This window comes from Brassica napus, chromosome C5, assembly GCF_020379485.1.
Source record: "Brassica napus cultivar Da-Ae chromosome C5, Da-Ae, whole genome shotgun sequence".
NCBI lineage: Eukaryota > Viridiplantae > Streptophyta > Magnoliopsida > Brassicales > Brassicaceae > Brassica > Brassica napus.
In genome coordinates this window covers 460,180-482,017 of record NC_063448.1, presented here as the reverse complement: position 1 = coordinate 482,017, position 21,838 = coordinate 460,180, and the positions used below count along the sequence as shown (strand labels likewise).

General features: G+C 35.4%; 5 protein-coding genes and 1 long non-coding RNA gene across 15 annotated transcripts; 1 reads left to right on the top strand and 5 right to left on the bottom strand.

The window, feature by feature from the left end:
* Positions 1–11: 11 nt before the first annotated feature.
* Positions 12–1,644, bottom strand: LOC106400686 (soluble inorganic pyrophosphatase 1). Of its 2 annotated transcripts, none has more exons than XM_048757647.1 (8): positions 1,587–1,644; positions 1,229–1,345; positions 1,119–1,147; positions 865–1,038; positions 716–781; positions 505–625; positions 322–403; positions 12–222 (listed from the first exon to the last, which is right to left on the bottom strand). In XM_048757647.1, the coding sequence occupies exons 2-8, from the start codon at positions 1,341–1,343 to the stop codon at positions 180–182; spliced, it is 630 nt and encodes a 209-aa protein (XP_048613604.1). In that variant the 5' UTR covers positions 1,344–1,345; positions 1,587–1,644; the 3' UTR covers positions 12–179. The 2 variants fall into 2 exon arrangements, with proteins under 2 accessions (XP_048613604.1, XP_048613603.1); XM_048757646.1 differs by lacking the exon at positions 1,587–1,644 and adding an exon at positions 1,446–1,547 and having other exon boundaries at positions 1,229–1,343.
* Positions 1,645–3,077: 1,433 nt separating this feature from the next.
* LOC106401784 (protein LHY-like) lies at positions 3,078–6,960 on the bottom strand. 7 transcript variants are annotated; one of them, XM_013842365.3, is made up of 10 exons: positions 6,706–6,952; positions 6,480–6,564; positions 6,167–6,354; positions 5,955–6,066; positions 5,809–5,870; positions 5,029–5,256; positions 4,837–4,941; positions 3,771–4,754; positions 3,332–3,698; positions 3,078–3,240 (listed from the first exon to the last, which is right to left on the bottom strand). In XM_013842365.3, the coding sequence occupies exons 3-9, from the start codon at positions 6,203–6,205 to the stop codon at positions 3,354–3,356; spliced, it is 1,875 nt and encodes a 624-aa protein (XP_013697819.2). In that variant the 5' UTR covers positions 6,206–6,354; positions 6,480–6,564; positions 6,706–6,952; the 3' UTR covers positions 3,078–3,240; positions 3,332–3,353. The 7 variants fall into 7 exon arrangements, with proteins under 7 accessions (XP_013697819.2, XP_048613599.1, XP_048613600.1 ...); XM_048757642.1 differs by having other exon boundaries at positions 6,539–6,564; XM_048757643.1 differs by lacking the exon at positions 6,480–6,564 and having other exon boundaries at positions 6,706–6,960.
* Positions 6,961–8,691: 1,731 nt separating this feature from the next.
* On the bottom strand, positions 8,692–11,320 carry LOC106401785 (WAT1-related protein At1g01070). The gene is made up of 6 exons (XM_013842368.3): positions 11,034–11,320; positions 10,838–10,900; positions 10,543–10,659; positions 9,596–10,001; positions 9,102–9,253; positions 8,692–9,004 (listed from the first exon to the last, which is right to left on the bottom strand). Exons 1-6 carry the CDS (start codon positions 11,234–11,236, stop codon positions 8,854–8,856), a joined length of 1,092 nt encoding a protein of 363 aa, XP_013697822.2. The 5' UTR covers positions 11,237–11,320; the 3' UTR covers positions 8,692–8,853.
* A 2,794-nt stretch (positions 11,321–14,114) lies between these two features.
* LOC106400391 lies at positions 14,115–17,465 on the top strand. Of its 2 annotated transcripts, none has more exons than XR_001280297.3 (4): positions 14,115–15,985; positions 16,064–16,175; positions 16,827–16,950; positions 17,031–17,465. It is a non-coding gene; the product is annotated as an uncharacterized LOC106400391 (long non-coding RNA). The 2 variants fall into 2 exon arrangements; XR_002658469.2 differs by having other exon boundaries at positions 14,121–15,985; positions 16,091–16,175.
* Positions 17,466–18,373: 908 nt separating this feature from the next.
* LOC106400476 (31 kDa ribonucleoprotein, chloroplastic) lies at positions 18,374–19,764 on the bottom strand. Of its 2 annotated transcripts, none has more exons than XM_013840834.3 (3): positions 19,319–19,764; positions 18,838–19,248; positions 18,374–18,736 (listed from the first exon to the last, which is right to left on the bottom strand). In XM_013840834.3, exons 1-3 carry the CDS (start codon positions 19,712–19,714, stop codon positions 18,680–18,682), a joined length of 864 nt encoding a protein of 287 aa, XP_013696288.1. In that variant the 5' UTR covers positions 19,715–19,764; the 3' UTR covers positions 18,374–18,679. The 2 variants fall into 2 exon arrangements, with proteins under 2 accessions (XP_013696288.1, XP_048613598.1); XM_048757641.1 differs by having other exon boundaries at positions 18,838–19,230; positions 19,319–19,758.
* Positions 19,765–19,905: 141 nt separating this feature from the next.
* LOC106370897 (pyruvate dehydrogenase E1 component subunit alpha-3, chloroplastic) lies at positions 19,906–21,680 on the bottom strand. Its single transcript, XM_048757640.1, has 3 exons — positions 21,313–21,680; positions 20,382–21,159; positions 19,906–20,312 (listed from the first exon to the last, which is right to left on the bottom strand). The coding sequence occupies exons 1-3, from the start codon at positions 21,535–21,537 to the stop codon at positions 20,035–20,037; spliced, it is 1,281 nt and encodes a 426-aa protein (XP_048613597.1). The 5' UTR covers positions 21,538–21,680; the 3' UTR covers positions 19,906–20,034.
* Positions 21,681–21,838: the final 158 nt, after the last annotated feature.

Below are 21,838 nucleotides of genomic sequence, written 5' to 3'. Positions count from 1 at the left end.
AAACGTTAAAATGCCCCAAAGAAGATTTAAAACAAAATTATTGAGTTACACAAGGAGAAAATGATAAAAATCCAAAGTCAACAAGAAAATGCAGAGAAAGTATCAATTTTGCTTCTTATTATATCATTGAAAGAAACAGAAACAAAGACGATGCAGAAATGTTCCGAGGAGAAGAAGCGTCAACGTCGCAGGGTATGGAGAATGTACTCAGCATAAAGGTCCCTGTCATTGAATAACCAAAACCCGTGTACTTGCTTTAGAACTTGAAAAGGCTGTAAGAAAGTTTGGTTCTTAAGTGGAGAAACATATATAGACACTTACATTGAGTACTGGATAGCTTCAATAGCTTTCTCAGACGGCAGGAAATCATTAACTGCAACTTCCTTGTTCTCATTCTTCTTGTCTATTGAGAGAGAGATATATATGTTAAATGGAAAACCTAAGACTTCTTGAGAACTTAATAGACAGAGAGACGAACAAGAAGGAAGAAAAAAAAAAGGATACAGTCTTCAAAGAAACGACGGATCTCAGAGAGACGGTGAGGAGGAAGTTCTTTGATGTCAGTGTAATGCTTGTACTCAGGGTCATCAACACAAACTGCAATGATCTTGTCATCTTTCTCACCCTAAACGAAAGAAAAACAAGTATCATTTTAAAGCAAACCTCATTGGTTTTGAGAGGAAGGAAAATAAACAAGAAACTTTAATTTAATTACCTGATCAATCATAGGCATTAATCCAATAGCTCGGGCACGCAGGAAACAACCTGGAAGCACCGGTTCCTACACAAAATTTTGTTAAACTGAGTGAGAGATGTAAAAACATTATATGGTAATAAAAAGGAAAAGAAAAGAGTGAGAGATACCTGCATGATGACTAAAACATCAATAGGGTCATTGTCTTCACAAAGTGTGCGAGGGACGAAACCATAGTTGTGAGGGTAAACAACTGATGAGTAGAGAATACGATCCACCTTGATGAGTCCAGTCTTTTTGTCAAGTTCATATTTGACCTTGCTTCCCTTTGTGATCTCAACCACCTAATGTTCAGGAATGATTCAAGCAATCTAATAAAAGTGATTATTCAAGTATCTAGCTAATTAAAACAAAAAAAACTTACCACGTTGAAAATCTGTGGAGCTCCAGGGCCTACGAAGATTTTATCAAGATTTAGTTCCAAAAATACAAAACAAAAATTGCATTAGAAATTGAATCTCATGTTTGTTTTACCAATCTCAAGATCGTGCCAGGGATGAGCAGCTACGGAGCGTCTAGACAAGGAAGAGAGGATCCTCTCGTTAAGACGAGGAGCAGGTCGCTGGTTCTCCTTCGTTTCCTCAGTCATCTGTTGTCAAAATCACATTTTTTAAACGTTTTCATCACTCCAATAACTGGAGCGTAAAGAGACCAACTTTAATTGGAAAAGTGAATCAATAATCATATTTACTAAAGATCTGAGTTTGCTTCTCAATAAACCCGATGGATGAGTTTGAGATTTGGAGCAAAACCCAGATGAGCAAACTTCGAAAAGCATCCAACTTTGAGATCTAAAGAACAAAAGTAGAGTGATTGATGAAAAGAAACATACCTTTGGAGTCGAAAAGGGAGGAACTTTGGGAGAGGAGTAATAAAAAAGTTAAAGCGCGTTGGTGGTGGTGTGGAAAACGGAAATGCAGCTAAAGCGTTTTAAGGTGTATTTATATATACGAGCAGCAGCCGAGATTCGCGGATCAAAACTTTTCTATAAATCGTTACACTATTGACTATTGAGTACCTGAGTATTAATGTATAAATATTTTTCATTTGCTTTCACTATTTGGTTGGTTTCGCGTTGACATGAAAACAATAATTAAGTAACAGTTTTATAATTTATTAACGTGGTTGGGTTATGGCAGAGAGTGAAATGATGTCACGATGGAGAATGATTATACTACGACATTTTTTTATTAATTCTTCAGAGTTAGATTACGCATTATATTCAGCAAAACGTATGTTCTTATCGTGTAACAACCAGGCCTAGTCATAAAATCCGGAACCCGAAATCCGAAACGAACCCGAACCGAAAAATCCGATCCGTTATCCAACCCGAAACGTAAAAATACCCGAACGGATCTTGTAGGGTGGTACAAAAAATATCCGAACCCGAAGTGTTATTAACCGAACCCGAACGGGTAACCCGAAAAATCCGAAATTAATAGTCAGTATAAATATTTTGAAATATATATAAGTATTCCAATTATTAAATTTAATATTTGTGGTAATATTATATATAATAATAAATACTAAAATTCTAATAAATGCTTTAAGTACACAATTAGTTATAAACATGTATTTTATAATTGGCTCATTGAAATAAAAAGTCTACTCTCTATAAGGCAATACATATTGTTTACAAATGATGTTTGTTTTCATGATTGATTTAACATTTTATTGTTATTTTATCAATTTTATATATGATAGATTAATTTTTATTTAATTTAGATGTTTTTCTTTATGTTTTACTTCAAAAAATTTGTTTTTTACTTTGGTTTTATCCGAACCGAACCGATATAACCCGAATCCGTACGATATATGATTACTTTATGGGTTTTATGATGCAATACAATTTTGAACCGAACCCGAAGTGTTATTATCCGAACCCGACCCGTACTAATAAAATTTTAGTACGGGACCTAGAAGCGTAAACCCGAAAATCCGAAAAACTCGATCCGAATGCCAACGGGTACCCGAACGTCCAGGCCTAGTAACAACAATGATTTTAATGGATGGCAAAATCTGAAATTGTAAGATTACACACTACATTTACATAAGAGAGTTTCAGAAGTTGCAAATTATGGGCCACGAGCTATCCTTATAATATGAAAATGTTGTATGTTGGCCCAGTAGTGAAGAACTATTATTAAGCCCATCCGGATACATTTGGGGGCAATGGGCAGGCACCTTCTTTCAAGTCAAAGCAATGGAATCAACACAACACCACAGACAAAACATTCAAAGTTGATACTTCTGTACAGTTCATCTTTTTTCATTCTAAACTATTTATGATCTCATAAAATATCCAGAGTTCAAAAATGACAAACAGACACAAAACATAGATCCATTGCTTCGCGGTTAATTAATAGTAACAGTAACAGTAACAGCAGCAGACACAAACACAACAGAGACAAGGGACAAGACATGTAGATGGAGTAGTAGTAATATGGCACATGGATTGACATGAACAAAGAACCGTTCAGATGGATCTATAAAAGATTAAAAAAAAAAAAACAAGTCTCTTTCATTGACTAACACTTGATTTAAAAGATATTTGGTAAAAACAGATTTTTATTTTACCTCAAAAGTCTTGTTGTTGTTGTTATGTTGAAGCTTCTCCTTCCAATCGAATCCTCTTGCAGACTTTTTCATCGCTTTCATTGTTTGCGTTCCCATCTTGGCTCTCTTTCGCCTCCATTGAACATCTCTTGTATGGCTTAAACCCTGATTGTCTCGTTTTAAGGCTCTTCCCCGTTCCATCACCTATCATTACTACTCCACTCTCTTGGTCTGCATCACAAGAATCTTGAACCTTGTTGAGATCAGGAGCCATCGGCATTGACGTGTCACTTTGCTTCCCATTCACATTCTCTGCAGCCACTTGAGGAGGTGAAAAGCTCTGAGGCAATCTCTGTCTTGCAAAGAGAGCCTGAAACGCTTTACGACCCTGAAACAAAGATTGTAGTGTTAATTTCAAAAGAAAAACTCTCTGCCAAATGTTGTTCTTTGTTTTGCTTACCCCTTGGGAGACTTCTTTCCACGAATCAGTAGTTTGGTTGTTGTTGTTGTCTCTGATTTTACTCCGACGGTTGCTCAACTCAATAACACTTGGCTGCTGGTTTGCATCTGCCTCCTTCACATCCTCGTTATCTTTCTCCATCTTATCTAAGGCATCTGTTTCCGCGTCACTCCCTGAAGGTGTGTTTGACCCACACGATGAGCGGTCCACCAGCTTTTTCTTTGGGGAAGCGTTTGGATCATGCAAAGCAGCAGCAGCAGCAGCAGCAGCATCAACAACAACTTCCTCCTTGTCACCATTTGTCTTTGAGCCAGCGTTTAGCTTGGTTACTCCAGTCTCTTCTGAATCGTCGGATGATGAAGCTGGAGATTTTGAAGCCATTTTTTTATCTTGCAGAGCTGTGTTTTGTTTCTCCAGCGGTAGTTGATCATTTTCAACGGTATCTATCTTATCCGTAGCCTGAGTTGGAACTGCAAAGGTTGGTAATGGAAGGCAAGTGACTGGAGCAGGAGGAGCACATACAGGAATAAGTCCATGAGAAGCCCACCAAGCAGTTGCGGCAGCTACCGTAGCAGCAGCGATGGCAGCTACATTTGGAGGAGAAGAGCTCATTTGCGTTGATGAATCTCCTCCCGAGTTCCCGACGTTGGAATAGGGCCAGACCGAAGCAGCGAATGTGGCTGCGGCATGAGCTGCAGGATTCTGTAGGAGGCTTGAGATAATGAGATTGGGGAAAGTAGAGGAGAAGTGGAGAAACGAATCCTGGGAAGGGCACGCAGGAAACGCCTGTTGAGAAGTAGTTGTAGTAGTAGTAGCAGAGGATGTTGTGGTAGCTGGAAGATTCACGTGCCCGTGAACACGATCTCCCATAGGACAAAACATCAAGTCTTGAGAGACCATACCTGGGGGATGAAACTGAAACTGAGTGCATTTTGCACTCTCCACATTTGACGCCTTCTTACTTGTTCCATTATCGGCACTTTCCTGCTCAAAATCACAACGGAACAAGTTTTATTCTTTAAATGCTATTGAACTTATAATACACCAAACTCATCATGTTGTATACCTTTCTTAGAGACGGTTGAGTAACTTTCTTTGGCAAGGGACACTTGTTTACAGTAGAAACCCCTGAGCAGTTATCATCTTGATTTTCTTTCTTATTTGATGTTTCCTAAACCATTAAAAAAAAAAAACATAGCAAAACTATCAAAAGAAGAAAAGCCAAAATGATAGAAGAGAAAAAGAGAGAAGAATAAACCTCAGAGATGGGCACTTTTTCCAAATCCAAGAAAGCCTGGTTACATTGTGAAGAAGAGGCTGAGGATACATGTTTTGCTGATGATGGTACTTGCGAGGAAGATGGGCCATTATTGCCAGGTTTACGAGGATAAGGAGTATTGGGTTTCCTTTTAGGACGAGGAGGTGGGATCTCTATGTTGAGAGCTTGACAAACAGGAATGCCTTTAGCTTCTGCCTCTTTCTCCAGCTGAAAGAGTTGAACCATTACTGTTAGTTTTTTTTTTGGTTCCAACCTGGAGATGGTAAATGCAACCCTGAGACTCTTGAGGTTAAAAAGAGTCTTTATACTGACCCGAATTGTACGGGGGTAGACAAGACAGTTACTTCATTTCCTGTCCTATAGGGCCAACCGGCCAAGGAGGTTTGGTTTTTCCATTTGGAATGGCTAAAAGAGTCCATGCAATCTCATTATTTCATCCGACTTTACTGAGTATGTGAGACACTTATGTTATGCATATGCAATGCTATTTTATTTGTTACTATAGACCAGTGTTATGGTCGGGATAATGAAGCTATAATCTAAGGGTATGTTTTCCAGTTGCAGAGCAAATGAACAAGGTAAAGCCTGCTGCTATCCAACACACTATAGTTGAAGCAATGTAGAAAAACAGAACCATAGAAAAACCAGGCAACGTCTAAAACATGGTCACCAATAAAATTATATTGATCGTCATTATCTCTCACTACCAACCAGTTGTATCTTCTTCACTAAATAGAAGATTCGGAAGGATGAGCTTACCTTTGTGAAGAACTTTTGTGCATGACTTCTTATCTGAACAGCAGTCTTTGTCCCAATATGTTCTGCACACACAAGAAAAGAGAGAGATAACTTTTGGAAAATATTAAATTTAATAAAATAGATACGGAAAGATAACAATAGTAGACCTTCTATACGTTGCCAGGCCCTTCCATAAAGCCTCAAGGCTTCAAGAAACCTATCATGCTCATCCTCTGTCCATCGTTCCCGCTGCTTTGTAATAGTATACGGCTTTCTTGCCTATTCATTCACAAAAAACAAACCAAATCTCTTCACTCACACAACAACGAGTAGAATCCAAAAATCTCAAACCTGGACAATCTTTTAAGCACCAAAATACCTTGGTTAATAACTCATCTCCGGATGTATTTGTATCCATCAGAACCGGATCTTAGCAGCTTTCTCCGCTGCTTCAAATCCCTCTCTAGTGTAACAAAGAAGCCATCTTTGACCCCCCCCCTCCAAATAGCTAAGCCCTGTTGTGATTGATTCTAACTGAAAAGTAACCTCTTTAAGATTCTAAAGCAACTGCAAAAAAAAAAAGAGAAAGAGACTATGAGAAATATTTTATCCACACCACCAAAGATCATATTAGTAAAAAGAAAAAGAGAGAGAGATTTAGAAATGAAAGGAGAAATCTTTGAAAAGTCCACCGTGTGAAACAGAGTAGCAGAACTCAAAAGAATCCCCTTTTACTTCTCAAAAGTCTCACCCAAATGAATCCATCGCATCCAAAACCTTTTTAAAAACCATCACAAACCCCTCAAAATCAGTAATCTTAAAACAACTTAGAGCTCTCTAATAATCTATTTCTGAGCTACAAAACAGTGATTTTCAGATGCAACCTTATAAATTGCTAATAATGTAAATTAAACATACCCTTGAGAGTAGCCATCATTTGAGGAACAATCCGAAAATAGAAACTAGATCATCTCACCGGAGAATCAATCAAATCGGAAAGAAAAAAAAAACTATACTTTTATGTTTTAGCAGAGAAGAAGGAAGAAGATAAGTGAAGAAGGAAGGAAGGAAGACTGTTTTAGGGTGAAGAAGACTGTAAGAAGAAGAAAGCCAGAATCATTCTCAGCCACAACATTTTTTTCCTTCCTTTTTTTTCGGTTTTACTTATTTTTTTTATTTGCGGCTGAAACAGCACGAAGGGTATAAATGGAAAAAACAGAACTCAATGGAGATCGACACGTGGTGAGATTGTAGTGGCCGTTCGCTGCGCTTTTTCGTATCTCCCAACTTGCTTCTCTGTGAGCCATAAGTCTCCTTTTGTTTTGTGAAGGTCACGTACATAAAAGCGAGCGTGGGGTCCATCAGACTTACGTGTCGGTTTCCCGGTTATAGGTAGAGCAAGTGGGAGTAGTGATGTGTACGGTGCCAGCTGGGATGGTCTACAAATCCCCATACGTGTCGGTTTTCTAAAGACGCTTCTACAAGGGCCGATTTATATGGGCTTGTAAAAGGGCCTGATGTATATCTTTAATTTTCAGTTCATGGGGAAACTTTTTTCCTGGGAGCCCATTCTGTAAGGGTGTTCCAATATAAAATATTGGGCTTCCTACAAGTAAGGGTGTTCCATATAAATTATCCTTAAGCAAGTCCAATATTTTCTATTGTTGTGACTTTATAGTTTGCAGGCGTATTTTAGAGTATAAATATCGCTGGTTTCTAATGGAGTTTTTTTGAACTGTTTGTAGACTTTACTGATGCGTGGGTTCCATAAAAATTTTAAAAACCAGTCCTCAAAATCACGAAATAAAAATTGGTCTTTGGAGAGTTTTTGCACTGTTTGCGGGCTCCCGACACGTGGCGGCCCGCGATTGATTTATTTAAAAAAAAAAATTTCTTAAGGATCGGGGTTTTACTGATAATCATGGTCTTATGTTACTCTTTAGTTTCAAAGAATACTAGATTTCGATCCGCGCAACCGCGCGGATTTTTGTTTTCATTTACTTTTATATAAATATTTTGTTTTCAATTCTAAATTGGTATATATTATAATATATATGTGACTATCAATTTTTAAAACATAATAAGTTTACGGTATATATTTTTCATTGAATAGATTTTTTCAAACTTTCACATGTATTTGTATCTTTTTCTATATATATATTTTCGGATTATTATTTCATTGTTAAAATCGTAACTATATATATAAAGATTAGTAAAATATTATTTTATTATCATATTCAAAGATATTGTAACATTTCACAAATTTAGAAAGCTTTTAAAAAATTAAATTTTTCGCTTCATAGATTTATATTATCGAGTAAATAATTAAACATTTAGTTTTTGTTTAATTTTAAAATAAGCTATATAGTTTAAAATTTGTTTTCATTGGTTTAAGGTAGTAAAAATTAATCATTGTTAGATAATATGATTTTTTTTATTTAATTTTTTTTTTTATAATTTTAAAAGTTAACATCGACAAATATTTACCATATAAAGGTATAGTATTATAACATTAAATTATATATATTTAATTTATACTGTCTATAAATTCAATAGATCATCTATTATTTAAATTCAATTCTTGATAGCCCAATAAAAATTTCTGGTATGTCCAAAATTTAAATGATAAGATTAGAGATTAAATGTAATATGATTTTCTATGAATAAGTCCATTAGATCTATTTTTTTAAAAATCACACATGAATAAGTTAAGTTCGTGACTTCTGTTTTAATATATAAGATATGTTATTCTTTAGTTTCTGGTCTTATGTCTTTTATGGGGACAAAGCTACTATTTTACTATTTAGTTTCAAAGAATATATGAGTGCATTCCACCTGTTTATGCAATGGTAAAGCACAATTTTTCTTTTTAATTCTTTATAGGAACCGGAGAATTTATGCGGATTTGATTAGGGCAAATGATATTATTAAATAAACAATAATATATACATACTTCACAACTTATTTCTGCGTTGATTTTTGGAGTTCTAGACTTCAAATAACAGTATTCTCTCGCTCTCACTAGAACAAATATTTGATATATGCCAATAACAATAGTACTTAAACTTAAACGGGCGACTTAGAGTCGTTATCATTATTAACATTTTGGTCTTGGTTGTCCACCCGAGGAGGCAATGTAGTTGATGCTTCCGTTTCATTGTTCTTACCCCACAAGAACACGTAGAGACCCATCACTGCCACTGCTGATCCAATTACGCTATAACAACCAAAGTTCAAAAGCTGTAGTTAATTAGTGTTCCTTTGAGCATGGACATACGTAAGATATATGAAATAACAAAACAATTTGAAATTACCTGCCGAGGTATAAAGGAGTGTGTAAGATGAGGAAATCGAATAGAGTAGCTGAAATAAGAGTAATTGGAGTGAATGTTGATGCGAAAACCGCTCCTAGTTTCTTTATCCCCCATGTTGTTGCTACCGTTGACATTGCTTGTCCTACCACTCCCTGCAATTAATACGTGTATATGATAAGAGTACTTTATATAAGTTTTTAGACAACTTCTTTCAAATATTTTGACAAACATGTTATTGGAACAGAGAATATTATGTTAAGACAGTGACAGTCACCCAATTACGATGACAGAAACAGAGAATGTCATCAACTTAGTGGTGGTTATTTAAATTTATTTAATATTTATAAACTCAAGTTATTATATATCTATAAGTAAAGTAATATTATATAAAACTCTTCAAGGTTTTGCATAGCTATCTTGTAATTTATTAACTGAATAACTTAAATATATATATATTTGACCAAAAATATATTTTAAATAAAATATTAACTTACAGCGTATAGGATGACAATAAGCACGAATTTGTCACCGATGACCCAATCATGAGCGTCTCTGCCCTTGTAAAGACTCAAGAGAGCACATTGGAACGCCGCAAAAACCGACATGAGACAGGTGCTCGAGTATTTGCAAGGGTACTTAATGCTTAGATTCCCTTGAAACAGCATCCATAGAGACAGCAGCGTGGTTCCAATGGTTAAGTAAAGACATCCAAGAAGCCAGTTCTTGGTTTTGTCTTGATCGTTGTCGTTGTGGTCATGAACAGCTTCTTTGTGAGAGTGAGGGTTTGATATTTGAGGGCCTTTATAGAATGTCAAGAACAAAGCTCCACTTATGCATATTAGAGTTCCCAGGATCTTCAACATTCCTGCTTTGGTCTTTAGATTCCTTACATTTTCAGTCCTAAAAAGTTGTTACGTAAGTTTATATGATAAGTAATTTATCAAGAATAGAAGTGATATCTCAAAAAAATTGTCTCTAGCTTTACAAGAAAAAACGAACCTAGACCGACGTGTGAATAGTAGGCAACAAAAAAAAAACTCAACATAAAATAGTATTTACTTTAAACTCAAATGATAGATATTATATTCCATCTGCTATATTCAACGAATCGTGTTCCGCATCCTTTTATCAAAGTTTATAAAAATGCGACGTCTAGCTAAAAAAAAGACCTTTACCATGAAAAGCTATAAAAAGGAGCTCAGCTGGATGTAGTTTACGTGTAGTTAAGGTAATTGAATGGAAATCTAATCATAGAGCACAAAAATCAAATTTCAAAAGTTATTTCCTTAAAACTGGTAGCACTTTATTAGTATTATTCCAGTTAATTAAGAGAATAATTTATGAATAAAAATAGAAAATATTATAACATATAGTATCATATATGTATTACGTCAAATATTATACACTAAATAATAAAGAAGCTAGATGGTTCCATCAGTACCTGAAAATAAGGGCCAAAGTGAAGGTGATTGCAGGCAACATGCTTACCAAAGCACACGAAACAGTTGCTGACGTGTAGGACAGACCAAGCAAAAAGAAAAATTGCATAAGACTTGCCCTGCCAATTTTAATCCCAAAATAAATTAACAAACAATTATATATGTTTGGAGCTTATGATTTTTAAATCTTACTTGAAAGAGAAACATTTTTAACATAAAACAAAAATCAACGTAGTATGATGATAACATAAATAAGATTAAATTAAAAATGGACGACAAAGATTTGGGAGGACAAACCCGAGCAGACCGCTGATGAAATGATCGACCAATAACCTAAATGTTAGCTCCGGTCTTGTTTTCCTGTTACCAATAATACATAACTTTTAGAGAAATTTTGTCGCTTCTATTTTTAATGAGATAACTGGAAGAAAACCAGAAATAACACATAAACAGGAGACAACTCGTTGTTTCATCTAACTCTTAAGTATCGAACCTTTCCAAGATATAAGCGAAGGGAGCTAGAATTAAAGCGGAAATAGCCATTCGATAAGCACCAATAACCATGTGGTTCACACCAACATCAAGAGCTTTCTTCACAAGTGCATTCACTGAACCCATCGCTACGTTAGATATCACCATTACTATAACCGGAGACCACTCCTCGATTACTCTCACTCCTTTCATCTCTTCACCCATCTCTCTCTCTCTAAATATATACGTGAGTTTGTGTGTGTGTGTGTGTGTTAGAGAGATAAGACCCAATGTGCTTTGAGTTTGGCAACCACAAACCTTCCCATATATATAGGGAAATGTTTATCCGCTTGTTTACACATTGGACTTATTTTGACGTTAACCATGAAATATTGTATATAATATATTAATTTCCTTAATCAATCTAAAATCTATAAACCATTAAATTATTTTGATGAAAAATTAATAAAGCATGCATTTGTAGCTATGTTCATTCACTTTCGATCACAAACCTAATTTGCCATGTATATTCGTTATTCTGAGTAAGATATCATTAAATTAAGCCTTGAATTAATCATATATTCATATAGCTTTTGCAAGATTCTAAGGGAATTACATAGATATGCTACCAAGCCGACGAATTTGATTTTAAATAAAGCTAATAAAAATATGTTATTCGTTAATTTGGCGAGAATTTATTCCCGAAGGCCACATTTATAGCTTACCTTCAGTATAATATTAGGATTCGTTTCTACTTTCATGATGTACGTTATATGAGACAGGTATGTAAATTAGTTCGTCACATTTTGTTCGTGTCTCTACTGCACGTTTTTGTACATTAACTTTCGGCATACACTGAATATTATAATTTATGGAAAATTATAGGTCGTGACTTGTATATTTCGCTTGAATTTTAGTTATTTGAAAATTATGGACCAAGAATCGTACATTCTTTCATATAGGGTTAGAGTATGTTATATAATTTCGTTCAATTATTAGTTATGTGACATATAAAATTCGCTTAAATTTTTTGCGGCTACGCCAAAAATAAAAAAATAAATTAAAAGTCTACACGAGTATTTGTAGTTTTATCCTTTTCAATCACAAATAATTTAAAGAACTTTTGGCAACAAGTTGCAGTAAATAATTATACATACTATTTTATTATATCAGAATAGACAAGCTAATATTAATATTAATATTAATATATATATATATATATATTTTCTTACAGCATTAGGATTAGTGAGAGAGATTCACTAGAGTTTCTTGATGATAATTCTTTTTTGGAAAATGATAATAAATTTTAATATCTAAAGTTATAGATGAACAAAAATGGTATATATAATTAAAATCTTTAAAACATGTGATCTTTCAAAAAAAAACTTATCTCTCTTCTTTTTTTCCTTTTTCTCTATATAATTTATTTTATCAAAAAATAATTGAGAAACATAACCAATGCGAATGCTTTTAAGTAAATAGTCAGATATATTATATAAAAGTGCTAAATTTTAGTTTGAATATATAGCTAGTGTAAAGCAGAATTGTTAATTTGAATAAGTTGTACAAAGGATAAATGATTTTTTCTCAATTGTTATGCAAAAATACAATTACACTTTGTACATCCATAGTCTATATTTTACAATTATAAACCTACAAACTATAACGGAATTGAATGTTTAGAGAGGAAAATGTAAAGTATGTTAAATCTGGATGTTGATCATTGACTTATAGTCACTGGTCTATAGACCTTCTTTTTTAGCAAACTGGTCCACAGAGTTTTAACCTTACTTGGAGCTCTTTTACCTATTTATGTGTTTCATTTTGGTTTGATGTCCAGCATCATTGGTTTTGTTGCTAGTAATGGATGTATATTTAAACTATTTTCAAAGATAAACCGCACTTCGTTCAACAGCTTCAATATCTTCCAAAATATATAGTTGGATAAATTAAAGTGGTATCATTTATGGCATGCCTCCTTTTTCTGTTACAATGAGTCATGTTTTGATATCTAGTTAATGAATTACTACAATATATATAGTTGATCATTCATGCATCGATTTCTTAAAGAACAGACGAAATTTATCTTATTATGAAATAAAATCGTATACGCCTATAATTGTGATGTACATGAGCTTATAATATATTCGTTTCATAAATACTGGTTTTACAGCTTTTATTTTGTTCATGAATGTTAACTTTTCTACGTAATATGTCTTACTTATACTAAAATTTCCAGAGGATATAGTCGGAATATAATGTTCAAAAAACAAGAATAAAGTCGAAATAACTTTTCCAAACTGGTAATTGTTGTATCATGTAGTTGATCGAATCTAAAAGCTCTGATAAGTGAATTCTTTCAGCATGCCGAACCAATAGAAGACAGTGTGTTTAATACATGTCTTGCTAATTAACCACTCTCTTGTATGCATGGAAGGTGGTCCGACCATCCAAACCAAGCGACAAACAAAAAGAATCGGTAAATTGAAAAAAAAAATAATCTAATATCAGATTCTAAAAGATGTTTTAACACATAGTCATGGATCGGAAGATGGCAACCTAAAATAGATAAACATTAGTAATGGAGTTGATCACGTTAATTAAATAAGATTAAGCATAAAAAAACTTTAAAATAGAAAAAGAAATTACGTAAAAGAAGTTTATAATGCTATTCGAGTTCGAGTGCATAAGTTGTTGTGGAACCTACAGCAATAATATACATATGTAAAGGGAATAATAAGTAATATGTAAAGAAAAGCGATCATATTCTCTTCCTCTTGGATTGATGATGAATAGGTTTCCATCATAAGCATTAACACATTTTTATAAGCTTTCGTTGGTATTATTCTGAGTATTTTCGAATCCTTCGAAAATTTCCCTAGCAACCTAGCGTGATATATGTAATCCTAATTATTTCTTCGTCTTTTAAAGTATAAATGTCATGTTTTTTATACAGCTTTTTTTCTTTTTTTACTACCTTTATCCAAACTATGCTACTTCCCTTAAATTAGGTATGATACATATAGTTTAAAAATTATTTAAAAATTCTAGTTTTGTTGGATATGCTAACGCACTGTCTCGACTAATGATTAAGAAAATCTAAACAGAACTGTGGAGCAAGAGTTACGACTAAAGAAAGTACTCCTCCAATGATCCCTCAACATCTCCTAATGCTGTCATGATATCCCTGTGAAAAGGCTCATCGCTTAAGTAAACACGTCGATTAGAGCCGAAACCCGCTGTCCGAGCCTACACGACCTTAAAAATTACCGGACTTCGATTTAGTTTTATGAACCCAAAAAATTGAGTTTTTCGGGCTAAGTCTATTTAGGCTTTGAATATTTTGGGATTAAGTCTGTTTGGCTTCGGACCGGTCCGAAAATCCAAAAATCCGAAACTTTAAATATTATCATTCTTGCAATTAAAACCATTATTAATATTAACATGTTATTTTAGTATTTTTGATCTAAACTCTAACAAAACAAATATGAAAATTGCTAATGAACCTTATGGTTTGATCATTACAAATTTCACATTTTAAATTTACAAATGTACTTCTTTTTTATAACATGTTTTTCTTAACATACAAAGTCTGAAACGTTTGACCATGCTTATCATAAAAAAATATTTTTTATATTTAATTTTAATTTATATTTGATTATTTAAATCTTATTAAACTTGGTTAGTTTATAATATGTTTTAAAGCATACGAAAATGTAAAAACATACGAAAAAGTAAAGCATTTTTAATAAAGAAGAAGATTTTTAACTCACTTAATATTTTAAAACAAAAAGTTGAAACTGATTTTTTTTTATGAAAGTTCACATGTATTAAAACAATAGAAATGTCAATAACAAATTATTTTTCGAAAAACCCAAAAAGTCATGTTGCCCTATAAAACCGGACCGGACTTTGAATCCTAAATCCAAAATATTTCCGAACCGGACTGGACTCAAATATTTATCGGCTTAGCGGGATTAGGCCTATATGGCAACACAGACAGAAACCAGGACAACATACTTAACAAAGAAGGCAAGTTGATTCCTATTGACCATGGAGAGTGCTTTCCCACAGAGGTAATTTCAGATCTTGAATCGTTTTCCATTATCTTTTATTACTTATATTCGAGAAATATATAGATATTTATTTGCTGTTATGAGAATCATGCAAATTATGTTGAAGCCAAGAAAATGATTTTCTTTATATAAAAAGGAAATAATGGTTTAATGTTTGCAAATACAATAAGGAAACATGATAATGGTGCCCCCTACTTACTCCCCTGCTTTCAATTCGTTCCTTCTTTTGAAGCTTAGCTTATTTTGTGACAAATGGAGACTGCTAATTTACATTTCCAATTTTTTTTTGGTTTTTTAGTTTGATCGTTACAGGTTTGATTGGACTGTATGGAAGATGGCAGATGGCAGAGATCCCGTACTTGACTGAGATGGTCTGAGTATGTGAAGACTTTGGACGTGGACAAAGATTTGGAGATTTTGAGAACAAATGGTATAGAACTGTGTTTTTCTTCAGAGTTCAACACATGGTGTTGAAACTAGGTGTTTTAGGGGGTAATGTCCCCAAATACATTGGACACCTGTTAACCAATCCGCTTAGTGGCGGTACTTCAGAAAATCTCGGTACACTCTTTCATAAGTGCATGACACGTAACCCCACTGACGTAACTCTAATAATGGACTCTTTACACGACAGTATAAAAGGCGTTTTGCAGTCGGCTAGAGGTATGTCTCTTAACTCTTAAGAAAAGGAAAATTTATCTTAACTATTATATATAATTTTTATTGATCTGATGTTGTTGTTGTTCTTTGTACAGCTTAAGGACTGAAAAAGAGTCGATGACTAAGAGAGAGTCGGAGTCGATGTCGATGCTTAGCAGAGAAGAGAAAAAAACAGAGACCAAACGCGCCCAATAAGTGCACTCCTTCACAACTTAAAACAAGAGGCGATCACTACTAGGTGATTTTTAGTTTGTTGTAAAACTCTTTTATGATTGAGTCTAATTCTTCACTTGTGTGTTTGATTTGATTAATTGAGGTTTACGAGGAAACGTGTACGACGCAGGGAAATCAAGAGCATTGGTGTTGGTGTTACCGCAGAGGAGCAGAAGATCTTCGATGCTTTCTCTAAGACATGCTTTCTCTAAGACGTAAGGATCTTTTGCTTCTTCTTCGGATTTTTTTGTGTGTGCGTGGTTTAGGTTATTTTCTTATGTTAAGAAGATAACAATAAAGATTGATTTATGATATGATTGTTAAACAGCAAACTGTGAATCATTGGGATTGTTCTTGGAATTAGATATTGTGTTATTGTGTGAGAAGTATGTTTGAATCTTGATTCAGTATTGCTCTTGGTTTGCAGAGGTTGCATTCGGACTATGCATTTGCTGCTGTGAAAATGCATGTAAATTAGCATCAAACCTCATTTTTTGTTACTGTATATTTTTATGCTGAGCTGATTTTCATGACATTGCTGAAAGAAATATGCTATAATGTTTGAGTAGACTTGTCAAAGAAGTTACTCAGCTAGTTTTTGCTAATTGTGTGAGTTTGACAATTAGTTTCGAGCTAGTTTTTGCTAATTGTGTGAGTTTAACAATTAGTTTCGAGCTGTTTGTAGGCTACTTATGTTGTTTACACTGAGCTTTTCTTCGTTTGCCAATTAAGAACCGCTCGTGGAAGCTGGTTGTAGGGTGTATCCTGATATTGTCTTATGTCAGTTAATGAACGCGTCAGGGCAACGAAACCGGAAACATTTACTCTTTTCTAATTGAATAATGGTATGTGCTGCTCCATTCTAGGCTTCCTGTACAGTGGGTAAACAAAGACATTCTTGTATCGGGAGAAGTGCGTATCTGTAGCCCTTACCATGATGATTGTGTCACTGGAGGAACTGCTACTGCCAGGGATCAAATAAAGGTTGTGGTAAGTCTCAATACCAAAGTTTTAAATGTACTTTCTTGCATTTCACTTTAGGATGATATTAATAAAGTTTTGTGTCACAGATGAAGCAGGTTAGAGAGGAGTTGCAACTTGGCACTGGAGGCAATTGAAGTAGGATAAATACTCTAGACTTGTTGGTACCTTTGTGTAAATTTTCTGATTCATGATCGTAGAGTTTACTTGGGTGTTGAAAAAGAACACAGAGAGTGTTAAAGTTTTCTTTTGTATAGCAAATTTGAATATCCAAAACAATGCATGTTTAGAGGCATACCTACTCGCAACTGAAAGGTCAACGTTTACATATTATTCTTGTTGGAACTCGTTTTTGACAAAGTGGTGTGGATCATTTTTCCGATGGGTTTTTCGACGGAGACGTCTGTCGGAAGAACCGGAATTTGGGCACGATGTAATCGTCACCGTAAACACTATGAGTTAGTGTATTTGTTGGTCAAAATCGGTGTTGTTTTGAATGAGAAATGAATGTCTAAAGTGAATGATATGAACAGCTTGTAAAGCTATTATTTGGTTAAATATAAAATTTAACAAATATTTCACTTTAGATAATTGGGTTTGAATTTAGATTTAATAAGTTAATTAGACTTTAATGTCAATTAATTTGTTTTAAATCTTATTCATAAAATATTTTTATATTAGGTTATATATAAAATATAAACTCAATTAAAGTATATTGTTGGATTTGATGTGGTCAGTGCAACTTTAAGACTTGATATACTAACGTCTTTTGAATCGTAGTCATGGGAATCAATTTCCTTTATTGCTATTATGATTATGTACGCTAGTCTCATTCAATTACATAACGTGTTTCATTCTTATGAAGTTATAAAAGGAGCACTTGTGTTTACTTGTACACACAGCAAAATATACAATCCTCTATATTTCTTTTATCTTTTTCTTTAATTTTCTTTCGAGTATGTGAGTATACACGAATCTAGTTTCGTCAGGCTTCTATAGAGTGATGCAAATCAGAGGATTTTTTGCAGTTGTATCTTGGGACTCATTACGTTATCGAACTCCTCTTACTGTGTTCTGGTCTTTTGTCTTATCGCACTACGGGACGTATTTTGAGTTAAGAAAAGAGATAATATCTCGCTTCTGCAGCTGAATCATCTTTTTCTTAATCTTTGGTATAATTTTATCAAATTTATTCTTTACAATATTCAGTTATCCGTAGTTTATATAATATGGTGGTATCAATTCTAACGATCAATTGACAGGAAACTTGATTGATTAGTTTTCACATTATGCAATTAGCGTTCATAATTAATCATACAATACAAAAATTTTACCTTAAATATGGGTTTTCATTTAAAACGTTAAGCCTTCCCTCGTCATGTCTCTTGCCGGTAATATTCTCTAAGCTCTTATTATCTTCTCTAACGGAAAATGAATGAAATTCCAGACTTGTATTCGGATCCCATTACAGCACATACATACAACGTTTCATTACGAACTTTATATTTGTAAAACTTCGATGGACATCAAGAATTAGGAAGTAGTGCATCTAGACGCCTGTGGAGATTGACTGACGATTACAACTTGATTTGTAAAAGTAGATGAGTCGGAGAAGAAAATCATACATAATGAGATGCCAGGATCGGTTTGGAAAATTACACTAAAGTGTAACAAGAACTTCAAAAACAGAGCGAATGTTTTTTTTTTTTTTTTGCAGCAAAAGCGGAACTGTTTGGTTTTAAGACTCGGTCCTCTCGATACCTTCTCTGACTATGATTCTGCGGCCTTCGTATTCCTGCAAAGAGTAGAGAGCTTTTTTTGTGTTAAGTGAAAAGGTGTAATAAGCAACAAGTGGTGGTGTTTCTTTTATTCAAGACTTTTTAAACAAAGCTTAACTGTTCCATTGAGTGACAGAGCCGCATCACGTTCTTCAAGGTTTGCAAACGAAAGAAAGGCAAAGACTCTGTTTTTCCCAGTCTTGCGGTCGTGCAACACTCTCGCGCTCACGACTGTACCAAAACTGCTGAAGTGGTCTCTCAAATCATCAGGCTGCGTTGACCAAGGGAGGTTTCCGACGTAAACCTTGTACTGGCTTTCGTACATGAGAATCTTCTTCGGAGTTGAGTTCAAGGCTGCTGAGTTTCTTCTGGTTCCTGGATTCATCTCAACAGAGTACCTTACCCGCATCTCGCGACCACCTACTTCCTTCATATCAAGAGAGGCAATGGCGTTTTTGGCAGAGTTGATAGAACCCATCGTGACAAATCCACTTCCACGGCTCTCTCCACTCTGTGGATTTCGAGATACCTGCATCATCATTTCAATCATCCATACACTCCCCTAAAGAGACACGTGTGAGGATAAGAAGTTAGATTACCTCAACGGAGATGACAGTTCCAAAAGGCTGAAACATTTCGAGAAGCTGAGCAATGTCATAGCTTCTTGGGATATTACAAACGTACAGCTCGCAAGGTCTCGGTTTCTTCATCACCACTACTGGCTCAGCTTCGGTTTCTTCACCTGTCTCCCCATCTCCTTCAACTTTTTCTTGTTTCTCTTCATCAAGAACTGATAATTCTGAAGAATAAGAAGAGACCTTGATTTGTAGTCGTTGAGCTACACAGTGGCGAGACAGAGAAGAGAGGTGGAAAGAGGTGGTAGAAGCTTTCAGGTAAGAGCACGAAGGGATTATAGCTTTGCATTTTGGGATGGCATTGGAGGATGATCGAGAAGAAGAAGAAGATAAGGGAGTTGCGAAGCAGGAGGCTGCCATTATCGAACCAAGAAAAAGTAAATAATTTGTGACGAAAACTAAAAATAAATAAATAAGAAATATAGAAAATTTAAGAGGATAAACCGGGTCGGGTCATTTAACCCGCTACATGAAAGCCTCTCTTTAGCTTAGTCGTTTTGTTATTCAGAATGTTTTGACGAACATTTTCTGTAATTTAGCAAATTTCCAACTGAAAGAAAAAATAATTCAAACGATCCAAACTGTGTTTTTTTGTAGCATTTTAACTTAATGACAAGTAAAAAAAAACATTAAACAGAAACCAAAGACAGAACAGAACACAGGTTAAGTAGTTTTTTTCTTCAGACTTGAGCAGTGCCTTGAGTAAACTTGGGATCCTCACATCTGTACCTTCCATCGGGTCCTATTCCAAACCCTTTGGGATCAGCAAACACATTCTCTAGCAACTGACTCCGACCTGGCTGCGGACTCGCGTCTGCAAACTCAACCGCTTCCTCCACCAACTCGTCTATCTTCTTCTCTATCGTCTTAAGCTCCCCTTCACTCGCTAGCTTGTTCTCTACCAAATACTTCTTCAACGCTGTGATCGGGTCTCTAGCCGCGTACTTGGCTTTCTCAGCTGCCCAAAATAAATTCAAATTAATGAAAGATTCATAATATAAGGTTTTAAGTTTCAATATATATATACCAGCGTCACGGAGCTCATCAGGATCAGCCAAGGAGTGTCCTCTGAACCTGTAAGTCTCACATTCCACCAACGTCGGACCTTCTCCTCTTCTAGCTCTCGTCACCGCCTCTTTAGCCACTTCCCTCACCTTCAGCACATCCATACCGTCAACATGAACACCCGGCATCCCAAACGCAGGACCTTTCTTCCATATCTCAGGATCAGAAGTAGATCTCAAGTGAGACATCCCAATAGCCCACAAGTTATTCTCCACGACGAAGATAATAGGCAACTTATAAAGCGCAGCCATGTTGAGACACTCGTAGAACTGCCCGTTGTTACAAGTCCCGTCTCCGAAAAACGCAACTGTGACGTCTTCACAGTCCTGTTTCAAGACTTCCCTCTTGTACTTTGAGGTGAACGCAGCACCGGTGGCGACAGGGATGCCTTCTCCGATAAAAGCGAACCCACCGAGCATGTTGTGCTCTTTGGAGAACATGTGCATGGACCCACCTTGGCCTCTGCAGCATCCCGTGACTTTCCCGAAGAGCTCGCTCATGACGGCACGAGCAGAGACGCCTTTGCTGAGGGCGTGGACGTGGTCACGGTACGTGCTGACGACTGAATCAGACTGAGTGAGGAGCTTGATGAAGCCGGTGGAGACGGCTTCTTGGCCGTTGTACAAGTGGACAAAACCGAACATCTTGCCACGGTAGTACATTTGAGCACACATGTCCTCGAATGATCTACCGAGTATCATGTCTTCATACAACACTAATCCTTCCTCTTTGGTTATCAACTAATTTCAAAACAAATCAAATAAAAATCTATAACTCCAATTTCTCAATCAAAAAGCATATACAGAAATTTAAATAATCTAATAGTTATAATACTAAAGAACTAACTCTGTCGATGCTAATAATAAGTATCAGTGAGTTTGGACAATGCATACCAGGCTGTTGGTGACTTTCTTCTCCTTGACAACTTCCTGGACGCCAACGACGGGAGATCGACGAGCGGCGTGAGCGTGGTAGAGTCTTCGAGAAGAAGGAATGGTGAGAGAACGGGTGAATCCGAGGAAAGAAGAAGGAGGAGGAGCCAATCGGATCGGAGGAAGTAAGAGACGATTCTCTTGAGATCCATGGAGAGGAAGTGTGGCGGAGAAAGACGTAGCCATTTCGATATATCAATGGAGACCAATCCTTTCCCAAAGGGAATGAGTAAAATGAAGTGAGAGAGAGAGAGAGAGAGAGGCGGAGAAAACGAGGAAGACAGGAAGAGGATGAGTTGGAAGTGTAACAACTAACAAAAGAGACAGAAGAAACAAACATGTTGTTTCAATCCATAAACCCAAATAGAAGCGCGTTTGATCCACTCTCCTTCTCCTCATTAACACACTTAACCGACAAAAACTACTATTGTAAAGCCCAGTTACTCATTTACAAGCCTCCCGATAATTTTATATTTCTCTACATTTA